Source organism: Lipotes vexillifer, unplaced genomic scaffold, assembly GCF_000442215.2.
Source record: "Lipotes vexillifer unplaced genomic scaffold, Lipotes_vexillifer_v1.1 scaffold966, whole genome shotgun sequence".
In the NCBI taxonomy this organism is placed as follows: Eukaryota; Metazoa; Chordata; class Mammalia; order Artiodactyla; family Lipotidae; genus Lipotes; species Lipotes vexillifer.
In genome coordinates, this window is record NW_006795769.1 from 196,234 (window position 1) to 208,270 (window position 12,037).

A 12,037-nucleotide genomic window follows, 5' to 3' on the forward strand; every position below is an offset into this window, starting at 1 on the left:
CGCTCAGAGGGGGAATAAGGGCATCGATGACTCCCAGGGCAGCCACGAGGCCACAGAGTAACCCCTCACACATGCACCGCTGTCACTCTTAGCAGGAAGAAGCAGCCACATCCCCAGTGCAGACAGAAGGGACCTGAGTGAGGAAAGTGTCTACCTGGTCCCCAAACCCAAAAGGAGGAGTGCCAGATTCGGCTGCGGTGCAGTGAGGTTGAAAACAGCTGGTTCAAAGGTCAGATCTCTGTGCCAAGGTGGGGAAGAAAGGCAGGTCCACTGGGGAAATGCCCTCTTCCCTCACACAGGGCACTGGCCACAAAAATCACAGGACACTCCCTAGAGAACCAGCACACCAGAGGAAAAACCTCTCCACTGTGCCTTTTCTCCAAAAGTCGGAGATTCCCCCAACTAAGCGACCACCAGCCAGCCAGACCCTGTAAGATAAGCTGACCGTCTCCCTACACACGGGCTGCAGGCAGCTGAATGCAGCCCTCTCAGACACAAGCGCAGCACCAAGGTCTGCCCCCGCAGGACCCAGAGAATCCTCTAACATGAATGATTCCAAAATACATAGAAATAAACAGTCTCTGCAGGACCACAGACACTATGCCAGGAAGAGATGACACCTGACAAAGAAAAACTCTAGTTTGCTATGAGAAGAGAACAAAGAAAAAGAAAGCGCTATGAGAAATTTTAAAATACAGTCATGAAAATAAAACTCAAGGAGAAAGCTTGGGGCTTCCCCGGTGGCAAAGTGGTTAAGAATCCACCTGCCAATGCAGGGGACACAGGTTCAAGCCCTGGTCCGGGAAGATCCCACATGCCGCGGAGCAACTAAGCCCATGTGCCACAGCTACTGAGCCTGCACTCTAGAGCCCACAAGCCACAACTACTGAGGCCGTGCGCCACAACTACTGAGCCTGCGCTCTAGAGCCCGTGTGCCACAACTACTGAAGCCCGCGTGCCTAGAGCCCGTGCACAGCAACGAAGAGTAGCCCCCGCTTGCCCCAACTAGAGAAAGCCCACGCACAGCAACCAAGACCCAACACAGCCAGAAATTAATTAATTAATTAATTGGAAAAAAGAAGAAAGCTTGGATGGAAAGTTAAGAATAAAATCCAAAAAAAATTAAAAAGTTAAGACATCTCCCAGAAAGAAGAAAAAGATTAAAATGAAAACATCTACTCTCATAAGAAACCCACAGGATCAATCCAGGAGGTATGACACCCAAATAACTGGCCTTCTAGAGAGAGAAACAGAGAAACTCATCAGAGAATTAACAACACAAGAGTACGTCTCAGAACTAAAACCCCCCCTAAGTGCCTCATCCAATGGGTGAGCCACATCCGGGCACATCCTTGTGACAGTCAAGCTATTGGGGGAGGGGAAGAGAACAGCTTCCACGTTCATGAAATGAGAAATAGAACGGCAAGGTGCTTCAAGAGCAACCCTGGATGCCAGAAGGAAATGGAGTAAAATACCTTCAAAATTCCGAGAAGAATTATTTCCAACATAAAATTCTACACCTATAGCCAAATCGTTAATCGAGTGTGAGCATAGCGAAGCGGCATCCTCCGAGCCACAGGAACTCAAATTTATCAATACCCGCCATTTACGCTTTCTTAGGAAGCCAAAAATGTACTCCAACGAAAAAGGAAAACTGACCAAGGAAGAGCACAACGTGGCACCATGGAAAACAGTGCATGTAACTCAGTAAAGCATCTTAAAGAAAGTCTAAGATGACTACTATGCAAAAGACAGGGTGCCAGTAATAGAGAGTTAGGTAGGAGAAAGGGAGATTCTAGGAGAGAGCTCCAAGGGAAGAAAAGATGAGAGGAAAGAATTCTTCCACACTGAAAGAAAATCTTGGCAGCAAGGAAAAAGGCTAAAAAATGAGATCTGGGCTTCCCTGGTGGCGCAGTGGTCGAGAGTCCGCCTGCCGACGCAGGGGACATGGGTTCGTGCCCCGGTCCGGGAATCCCACATGCTGCGGAGCGGCTGGGCCCGTGAGCCATGGCCGCTGAGCCTGCGCGTCCGGAGCCTGTGCTCCGCAACGGGAGAGGCCACAGCAGTGAGAGGCCCGTGTACCGCAAAAAAAAAAAAAAAAAGAGAGAGAGAGAGATCCAAGAAGCAGAAAAGCAAAATGGGAATCAAACATAGGTTTTCATTTTTTTCCCCAATCGGAAAAACTAACTACATAATAGGATGAGTTTTAAGGACAGAGAAATAAATACTTGAAAAAAATTAAAGCTGTATGGACAGCAAAGTATACAATTTCAAAAGAAAGGCAATAATTAACTCCAGGAAAAACAAAAGGTTGTACAAGAAAGAAAATGCAATTAAAGAACACAGCTCAGTTTTTCACTGAATGATACTTACATAGTCAAAATTATGTGAACAACTAAGTTTGATGTAATAAAAACAGTGAGTTAATTATATGGGGAGGATGAAAGGGAAAGAAACAGGAAAGGATTGAAGAGATCAATCTTCATCTTCCATAACAGAAAGTCAAAAGAAAACACCTAAATGATAAATCAAAAAATAGTTCAAACTGGAAGAAAATTGTTTACAGTTAAAAATAATTACTTCTGGGGAGGGAAGGGGACTATTTTTCACTATTAACCTCTCAGTACAATTTGACTTGTTTATAAGTGTGTATAATTATTGGATTTTAAAACAGCTAAGATTCAAAAATATGTCAAGAGATTTGTGTCTGCTTCAATTATTTTAATACTTTGAAAGAACTTCCCTTGGTCATAAAAATGAATATAAATATATGTCACAGCATTTGCATAATGAAGAAAAATCGATTACAGTACATATATGATGAAATAATATGAACGCACATCATTTTTTAAAATAAGTAGTTAATGACACAGAAAAAATGCTCCTTACATGTCAGCTGGAATAAAAAGCAGAGGAGAACAGGATAGGCTGATCCTAAGTTTATAAAATTAATTAAACGTTTCTGAAGTTCTTTCCTGCCTGGAAATTTGGTAACAAATGTAACCCAACTTTCTTGTATTTTTAAGGGTTTTTTTCTAATCCATGTGAATTTTCTTTTGGTCCAAAATTGACAGGTGAATCACTCGTTTTTACCACCGTAATTAACCAACTGTCCCAGCACCATTTTGTTAGTAACCCTTCCTTCCTGTGACTTCCGATGTTCATCCATCACTGTCGGTATGAAAACATTTATCACTGATGCCCCACCCACACTCCCTTCTAAGAGAACGTGGCCTCCACCAATAGCCCAGGAACCTAATTTTGTACTATGTTCGTTTCCTCCCCATCACGGCACATTAGATGCAAGGTGGCCCCTGACCCCCTGGGCTAGACTGAGCCAGAGTCTCTGTCCAGATTCTGTGGGGTCTTTGAGTTGACAACAGCCATTCATGCATGCAGAATGGACCCCACAAAGAGATAAGGCTGCCTCAGCGCTGCAGATACAGAGAGGAAGAGAAGCCACAACAATGCAGACGAGGCCAGGTGTCTACAGAAGCAAGGGACAAAATCACAAGGACAAAAGGCCACAGAATTCCACAGGAAACAAAGAACAAGGATCCCTGAGTTTCCTGGTTCAGTCCCTGGGGGTCCAGAGCCCCCAAAATAGGTAAAGCAGAAACTGACAACATTTCAAGTAGAAAAAGGCACATCCGTTATCACAGTGGGAGATCTTAACACACCTCTCTTCCTAGCCGACAGAACAAGCAAAGAGGAAAAAGTCCTATTACAGTGTCTAATAACCCAGAACATGAGAAAGTGAGGGTACCTACAATATTTTTAGAAAATGCTGGGATTTAGAAAAATAGCAATGAGGGTTCCTTTCCATAACACAGAAAAGGTAAAAACAAAAATCTCCACAACAGAAGATAATTTGACTCGATACCCTGGTACCTGAAGAGAAGACTAGTAGGACCCAGGTGCACCAGGGAGATGGTGGCATCCCCAGCTGCAAAAGAATCCAGTCTTCTTCACAGTATAGTACCCAAAACACACATTTATCTTGTTTCCAGCTTAAGGGGTTAGGCCTCAAAGCTGCTGGTTAATCCATCTAGATGCCCTGGGAGACGGGCACCAAGACAAGTTCTGCTGCTACAAACCACGAAAATGCTATTAGATTTTCAAAGGAAACCTGAGCGCTCCAAAGAGCTGTGCTCTCTTCTGCATGTAGATTATGCTTCAATTTTTAAAGCTTAAGTGCGTTACTACTGATCCAGATTCAAGTAATCCCAAGTGTGATAAATAAAACAAGTACACATACGCAAAAAGAAAAAAAAGAAAATCGGGAGTGGGAATCAGGGGTAGGGTGAGGGAGTTCCATCTTACAGGGAAAAAAAAGTTCCTGCTTCCCAAGACCCCCTGCTCAGCCAGCCCCATGCCAAAAGCCGACTCTCCGCCATAGCCCCGCCCTTCCCCTGCAAGGACGCCTAGCCCCTCAGGCATGCCCAGCACGGGGTGCTGCACAGGGAGCTGGGCTCAGCACTGCCAGGAGACCTGCCTCACACCCCAGTGCCCCTCTGTCTCCCATGGCCTTGGACACAACCAGAGCCCAGACCCGAGCTTCCATATACCACTCTACTAAAAGGACCCAGGGGGCTTCCCTGGTGGCGCAGTGGTTGAGTCCGCCTGCCGATGCAGGGGACACGGGTTCGTGCCCCAGTCCAGGAAGATCCCACATGCCGTGGAGCGGCTGGGCCCGTGAGCCATGGCCGCTGAGCCTGCGCATCCGGAGCCTGTGCTCCACAACGGCAGAGGCCACAACAGTGAGAGGCCCGCGTACCGCAAAAAAAAAAAAAGGACCCAGGTTTCTTCTCAGAAACAGCTGGTTCCAGGACTGGGGCAAAGAAAGTTCAAAAGGAGCCCGGAGTGTATTTAGTTGGGTGACACATAAGGAAGTGCTCCAAGACGGATGGAGGCGTGTCAGAAGGACACGGCTGAAAGGGACTTCATGGGCTCCCACCGGCCAAATCTGGGACGATTTGCGCATTAAAAAGAGTGAAGACTGTAATACATAAGTAATTTTTTAGGAGGGAGCTCACCTTCACAGAAAAACGCCAGCCCCTTAACCATGAAACGCATGGTAAAAATGAAGAGCTAGCATTCGATAAGCCGATGGATCCTCAGGGAGGATTAAAACCACAGAGCAAGCAAGGCTGTCAGGGAGCCCGGTCCCAAGCACGGCCACGGATGATTCACCAATGACAAGCGGGGCCGTGCCTTCCCACTGGAGAGCTCTTGGCCACCACCTCCTGGGCAGGCGCCGGCTGCATGTGTCCTTCCACCACCCCCAGGTTCTCACGGGTTCCTCTGACCCTTTGCTTTTCAAAGGTCATATGAATCCCCTTCCAGCTGCAAGGCCTGCATCCTGGCTCTCTTCCTACTGAGCTGCTTTGCAAATGCACATCATCAGTCTTCAGAAGTTGATCTGTGATTACGGAGGCTGTGCCTCCCGGCAACCCAAAACCATTCCTAGAGAAGCACACTGTTGGGCTGCACCCCTCCTTCCAAGTTTGGGCCCCTTCCCACAACAACTCCTGCCTGGCCATGCGCCCTGAGTCTGATCACGAGGCCAGGGCAGCCTGAGAGAGTGGGGCTGCTCGAGACCGCAGAGGCTGGGAAGGGCACCCTGATTCAGCCTCACGGTGAACACAAGAGCAGGGGTGCACCCTGGGACCCCTGAAGCCCTGTGGGAGGGACTCCCTGATGCTGGCAAGCTGAGGATGCTAAATGCCCTCCACCGAGTCAGAGCCAAAGCCAGCCCACAGGCTCCTCTCCAGCCACCGCCTTCCTGAAGAGTGCATGTGCACGCCTGGGCCTCGGGGCAGGGTCCAACCACCCAGGGGGCGGGAGGCCTGGCGCCTGGGGCTGAGGAGAGGTCGTCTTCATCCCGAATCTGCACCCCCTCAAGTCTGTTTGCCAGGGAGCCACCAATGTACCCCACTCCCCGCAGCGCTGCCCCGGCAAGAGCTCAGGCCTCCATCCAGAGGCCAAGAGAGGCCACGCACTCACGCTGAGGCCATGCAGGGCCAGCCCACAGCTCCAGCCACCCGCGCTTCTGGGGGGCACAGGTCACTTGGACACCAACTTGGTCACCTCCAGCTCTGTGTCACCACCTCTCACCTCCCTCAGACCAAATTCAAACTTTAGAGCAACTCTTCAGGAGAATCTCAAAACCACCTGATTTGGGGGGTTTTTTCCCTCCAAAAACACATGAGTTTTTATGTGTTTCATGAACTGTCCGATTATTATTTAAATTAGCATCTGCTCGAATCAACAGCATACTACATTCTTAATATGTTCTTAACTGTTCTGTGTACTGATTTATGTTCCCAAGTTTCATGACACCAAAAAGATGATCATTTCTAGTTTTTTTCCTTCTTCCCACAGACCTAATAAAATAAACTGGGACTTTTTTTTAAACTAAAAGTATAAAATACTAATTCTGAAAATCATGCTGAAGCAGTCACTGTGTATCTAAGTAATAATAAATTATTTATCATAAAACCTGAAAAGCGATACAAGGCAAAGACTGCTTTCTCTTTTAATACTAACTCAATCAGATACAGTACGTATCTAATTTGGATATAAAAAGAAAAGGCAATGTGTCACGTGTGAATCATTAACTTTAGGCAAAGTTGCAAAATGAACCACAAAAAACTTAACAACCACCCACCCCGCCCCCACCTCCAAGCTGATTCAAACCTTGTTGTATGAATGGCCACTAAGCACATGAAAAGATGCTCAACATCACTGATCACTAGGGAAATACAAGTCCAAACCACAGGCAGCAGCGGATAGAAAGTAGAGCGGTGGCTGCCAGGGGCTGGGGAGGGGGCACTGAGGACCTGCTACTTAACAGGGACAGAGTTTCGGATTTACAGGATGAAAAGAACTCTGGGGATGTATGGTGGTGACGGCTGCACAACAATGTGAATGTATTTCATCCCACTCAACTGTGCACTTAAAAATGGTTAAGATGGTACGTTTTATGTTTGTGTATTTTAACACAATAAAAAAGAGAAAAAAAGAACCACAGTAGGGCCGTTTAAGGAAAAGTAATAAAGAAGTTTGGAGATGAAAACAATTAAGTGCAGAAGATAAAGATGGAAAAGCAGCCCCCAAAACGCAATACCTTTCAGTTTGGTGTAGCTGTGCAGGAGCGGATCATCGGAGACCATGCATGGCCACCAGGGGTAGCCGGACACCTTGGACCACACCAGGTCCCCGACTTTGTACTTCAATGGCTGGTCTTTGTCTCTGCTGCTATGTGGACAGGATTCTTTCTTAGCTGGAATCTGAAAATGAGTAACAACAAAAGATACACCTAGTACCTACCCCTAAATCCAGCCTCCTATCCATAGAAGACCAAGGATTAGTCAGACAAGAGACTCAACATACACACACATACGCACACGCACACGCACACGCACACACACACCCCTAAAAAGAAGCATGCTTTCCCTCACTGTTTTTCAGGTAACAGCCCTGATATCACTTCATCAAAATCGTTCGTCTCTTGCCCTCAGCTAAAGGTCAGCAAGTACCTTGCATACTGTAGGTGCACAACATTACAAAGATCCCCACATAAATCCGTCTCCTTGGCCTGGTGCGTGACCTTTAATGGAGCTTATTCTCAGGTCCGAGAAGAACTGCCATGGAATTCATACCCTGACCCTCCTGCCCCTTCTGAGCCCTCGTCTGACAGTTAACCTGCTGGAGAGAGGACCCGGGGTGGCGAGGACACGGGGGCCCGGCAGCAAGTCTCAGCCCCACCACCCACCATCCAAGGCCTGGGGCTCTTGGAGTCTCGGTCTCTCCATCTTAGAGCCCAGGCCACTTAGGAGGCTGAAGGCTGGCAAGAACAACCTCCTCTCCAGGAGCACGAGCCCAGTCAGCACGGCCCCAGGCCTCCCCCTAAGACCGCCACCTACTTGAGCAAATCGCTGAACTTCTTTGGGCCTCAGTTTCCACATCTGTAAACCGAGGAGAACCCCGGCTGTTACACACCTCAGGTGATGAGGGCTGACACAGAGCTGTCACATTACACGCTTTTGTATATGTGCTGCCAAAGCGAGCACTCCTTACATGCTTTTGAAAAAATGCTGGCTCTCACATTATTCCACAACATCCCAGTTTTACACTGACGGTGTCATCAAAGCCACGTGACAACCCTATCAGGACAAGTATAATATTATTGTCCCCACCCTGAAGAGTCAAATGAGACTCTGAGAGTCAAAATCAGGTGATTTACCCAGGTTTTACCAAAACCAAGGGGCAGAGAGCTAGGGATAACTTACACCGGCCTCTTCCCCCATAAAAGAGTGAGGTTCCCCACACCGTGGGTGCTTCAGAAAAACCATTGTATCAGCCCAGGTCACTCAACTAGGCTTTTAAATAATTCACCATTATGCTTACATCAGAGCCCTCGAGCAGTCAAAAGACATTTTTTTAAACCCTCAAAGTTCTTCGTTATTTTAACTATTTCAGGGAAATTTTGGTCCTTTCCCTTCCCACCTGTGGGATTGTAACCAAGATTCCTCAACTATAATGTTACACTATTATTCCCACTTTAGTGATGATACAACCCAAACTGGTCTCGTGTCCCCGCTCCCCGCCCCTGCAAGTGGGCCAGGAGCTCTGGCTGACCAGTGAGCACAGGACGTGCTCCAGACCCTGTTAACCTAGACCATTAGTCCCTCGGGGAACAAGGGCAGCTACAGAGCCCTCCCCAGTTCCTTCTGCCAAGGTCAAGGTTCCCCAGTGTCATTTAAGACTTGGTGGCATAAACCACCACGTCTGCCGTCCTACGTTAGCGGGTCTCCACCCCGGCCTTCGGTGAGTGAACACTCATTCCCATGCACTCAGGTGATGCGCCCTGTCCTGGAACCAAGAACGTAACGGCCCGAGGCGCAGCCCCAAGCCTCGAGGCAGCGGCCCATCTGCAGGGCCACCGGGGGAGGAGGCCTGGGAGTGGCGGCGGGCCGCGGGGCGGGGAGGTAGGAGCGCACCTCACAGCGCGGCCCGCTCCCCTCCTCGGGCAGCACAGACTAAGGAACCCCCACTCGGTCCCACGCTCCTGCACCAACCAGGTTCAGGCTAAGGGCATCTCTGGAGAGGAGATCCATGAAGACAGGACAGCCTGAAGGTCAAGGGCTCGGGAACGGGCCAGGCCTGGGGTCAGACACTCATTCCATCTTTTTTTTTTTTTTTTAATTAAAGTTTTTGTTTTTGGATGTGGACCATTTTCTGAAGTCTTTATTGAATTTGTCACACTATTGCTTCTGACTTTTTTTTGTGGTTTGGTTTTTCGGCCCTGAGGCATGTGGGATCTTAGCTCCCCAACCAGGGATCGACCCCGAACCCCCGGTATTGGAAGGCAAAGTCTTGACCACTGGACCACCAGGGAAGTCCCCTTGTTTAATCTTTATGCTTAATCTCTAGGCCTCAGCACTGCTCGGCAGGCTGCTGTGAGTGTGTGCCGTTGCCACAGCCAGGGGCCCGAGCTGCAGAGCAGGCCTCGGGGGGCTGAGCCCACCTCCTCCCGCCCCCCGCACACCGTGCGTCCTTTGGGGCCCCCTGTGCCGGGAGCCGGGGCCGCCCTCTACCCCGGCCAGCCAGAACTCCTCACTCGCAGATACCTTTTCGGCCGAGGGGCTCGAGGCCCGGGACGCCAGGGCCGCCTCCGCGAGGCCCCGCCCCAGCAGCAGCTTCGCGCTCCTCTTCCTGGTCCGCCGCGCTTTGCTCGCTGGTCTCTGTCCATCGTCTTCCGACTGGGACACGGTGGCAGCACCATCGCCACATATGGAGGACTCAAAGAGAGGTTTCCCGTTCATGTATGTTTTGGTGATTTTCAGCTTGATCTCTGGAGAGCCATTTTTGACAGGGGTAGTGTCAGGGGGTGTCCCAAGTCCCTTCATTTCCTGGGACTCCAAACGCAATTTGGCATCATGAGCACCGGGGTCTCCATTAAAGACGCGGGAGGTGAGGTCTTTCAGCCTCTCGGCTGGGGGAAAAGGAAAAGCGTCATGGCCATTGAACTTCTGCACAACTCCCTCCTGCAGACCGGCGGAGAGCTGGGCTTTGCTCAGAAACACGGAGCACTCACGACTCACTTCACAGCTCGGAGTCTTTCCGTTCGTGTTGCCAAGGATCTCCGGTGCCTGCTTCATCTTCACGCACTTTACAACCTTCGGAACAGAAAGAGGACTTTTTTTGATGCTGAATTCCATTCAGCCTAGATGCCTCCGTTCTTAGAACACTGCAGCATTAGAAAAAGAGAAAGAAAAGAAAGCTATTACATTCCAAACCTAAGATGAGTACGCCAGTGAAGCTCTCTGTCAGTCTGTAGAGTTTGGGGGGTTGAGGCAATTTATGATGTTTCCTATAATGACTTAGGTCACAGGAGACAGTTCTAACATCACAAAAATGACAGGGATCACAAAGTGATAAAGTGAAAGGAACAGGACTAGTTTCTAACGAGAGAACACGAGAGTCAAGCAGGGACCGCCACTAATGAGCTGTGTGGCCGTGCCCCCCTTGACCTCAGCCCTCGGAAGCGGAGGTCGCCCCCTGCCCCCTGTCGCGAGGGCAGCGCCCGAGGTGGCCAGCACAAAGCCAGGCCCGGGCAAAGGACAAAAGGGAAGCACCTGAGACACAGCTGAAGAGGATTCCGGGCAGGGGCTCGGGACATACCCGCGATTACCGGCAGGCAAAGCTTCAGCCCAGACAGCCGGGGAAGGTGAGAGCTGGACCTCTACCGCCCCCCACCGCCCCTCCCCACCCAGGCCCAAGTTAACTGCCGGTGACAAGCAGCAGGGCAGCATCATCAAGTGGAGTCAGCTCTCCGGGACCGCGCTAGTCGGGCAGCAGGGCCAGGCCATAGCGCACCACCCACAGCGCCCTCCACGGGACGGCCGCCCGAGGTCCGCATGCAGAGGGGTCTCCTCCCCACACAGCCACAGTCCCTCGCTGGGGACGCCCCATGAAGGCGGCTCGGAATAGGGTACTGGCAGGCGCCCACTCCGCTGGGAAGACGTCCCAAGAGTGCACCACGGCCCCAAGGGGGCCAACGGTGAGAAAGCAGGGAGAAGTGGGGCGCCTGGACCGGGAGCCCAAGGACGTAGGTGCTCAGCCACTGTCACTGCCTGGGGGCCGCTGGCTACACCCCCTGAGGAGGGGCCAAGGATGCAGCCCGGGACAACCCTCCCAAGAGAGCCTCGGTGGAAAGGGCCTAGTCTCCGAGGGCGCCAGGCCGGGGCGGGAGCCAGGCAGTGGTGGAGGGTTGGCCCCGGACACCTGGAGCACCGGGCACACACCAGAGCATTCGGTGTGCCCCACGCGGTGTTTTTTTCAGGTAAATCCGAGTGGGTTCCCAGTCCCACTTGCATCAGACCAACGGGACAAAAAGAGAAGGCAATGACCTAAAGGCACTGGAGAGAGCCCAGAGCAGGGGGCGTGGGGGCGGCTCGGGAACGCACCCAGCAGGCCCGGCACTGGGTGAACAGGGAAAGGAGAGCCTTCAAGGGGGGCCCCCGCGCACCACAGACTCCCCACCAAACCCTGGGGTCCACGCAGCCCAGCTTACAAGACAGCTGAAACAAGACAGAAACAAACAGCAGCACCACTCTGAGGATGAGAAGTGGACTTCCAGGGCTGGCCAGCGGCTAGGACTCCGCGCTCTCACTGCCGGGCCTGGGTTCAACCCCTGGCCCGGAAACTAAGATCCCGCAAGCCCCACAGCAAGGCCAAAAAAAAAAAAAAGAATCAAAACCAAAATGTTAGAGCAAAACTATAAAACTCTCAGAAAAAAACAAAGGGGTGAGTTCTTCAAAAAAAAAAAAAAGTATCAAAACCACAACGAAATGCCACCTCACACACACCCCTGAGGATGACTATCTACTACAAAAAACAGAAAACAGGGCTTCCCTGGTGGCGCAGTGGCTGAGGGTCCGCCTGCCGATGCAGGGGACACGGGTCCGTGCCCCGGTCTGGGAAGATCCCACATGCCGCGGAGCGGCTGGGCCCATGAGCCATGGCCGCT

The 12,037-nt window shown here is 50.7% G+C and overlaps 1 protein-coding gene across 2 annotated transcripts in view; it reads right to left on the bottom strand.

The window, feature by feature from the left end:
• The window catches only part of NSD2 (nuclear receptor binding SET domain protein 2), a 50,903-nt gene extending 40,642 nt beyond the window's left edge, over positions 1-10,261 (bottom strand). The window contains exons 1-2 of one of the 2 annotated variants that reach the window (XM_007467870.1): positions 9,636-10,261; positions 7,130-7,292 (exon numbers count right to left, since the gene is read on the bottom strand). In XM_007467870.1, the coding sequence (XP_007467932.1) occupies positions 7,130-7,292; positions 9,636-10,226 (754 nt within the window). In that variant the 5' untranslated portion in view covers positions 10,227-10,261. The remainder of the gene's footprint in view (positions 1-7,129; positions 7,293-9,635) is intronic. The other variant, XM_007467871.1, reaches the window with a different exon arrangement.
• Positions 10,262-12,037: the final 1,776 nt, after the last annotated feature.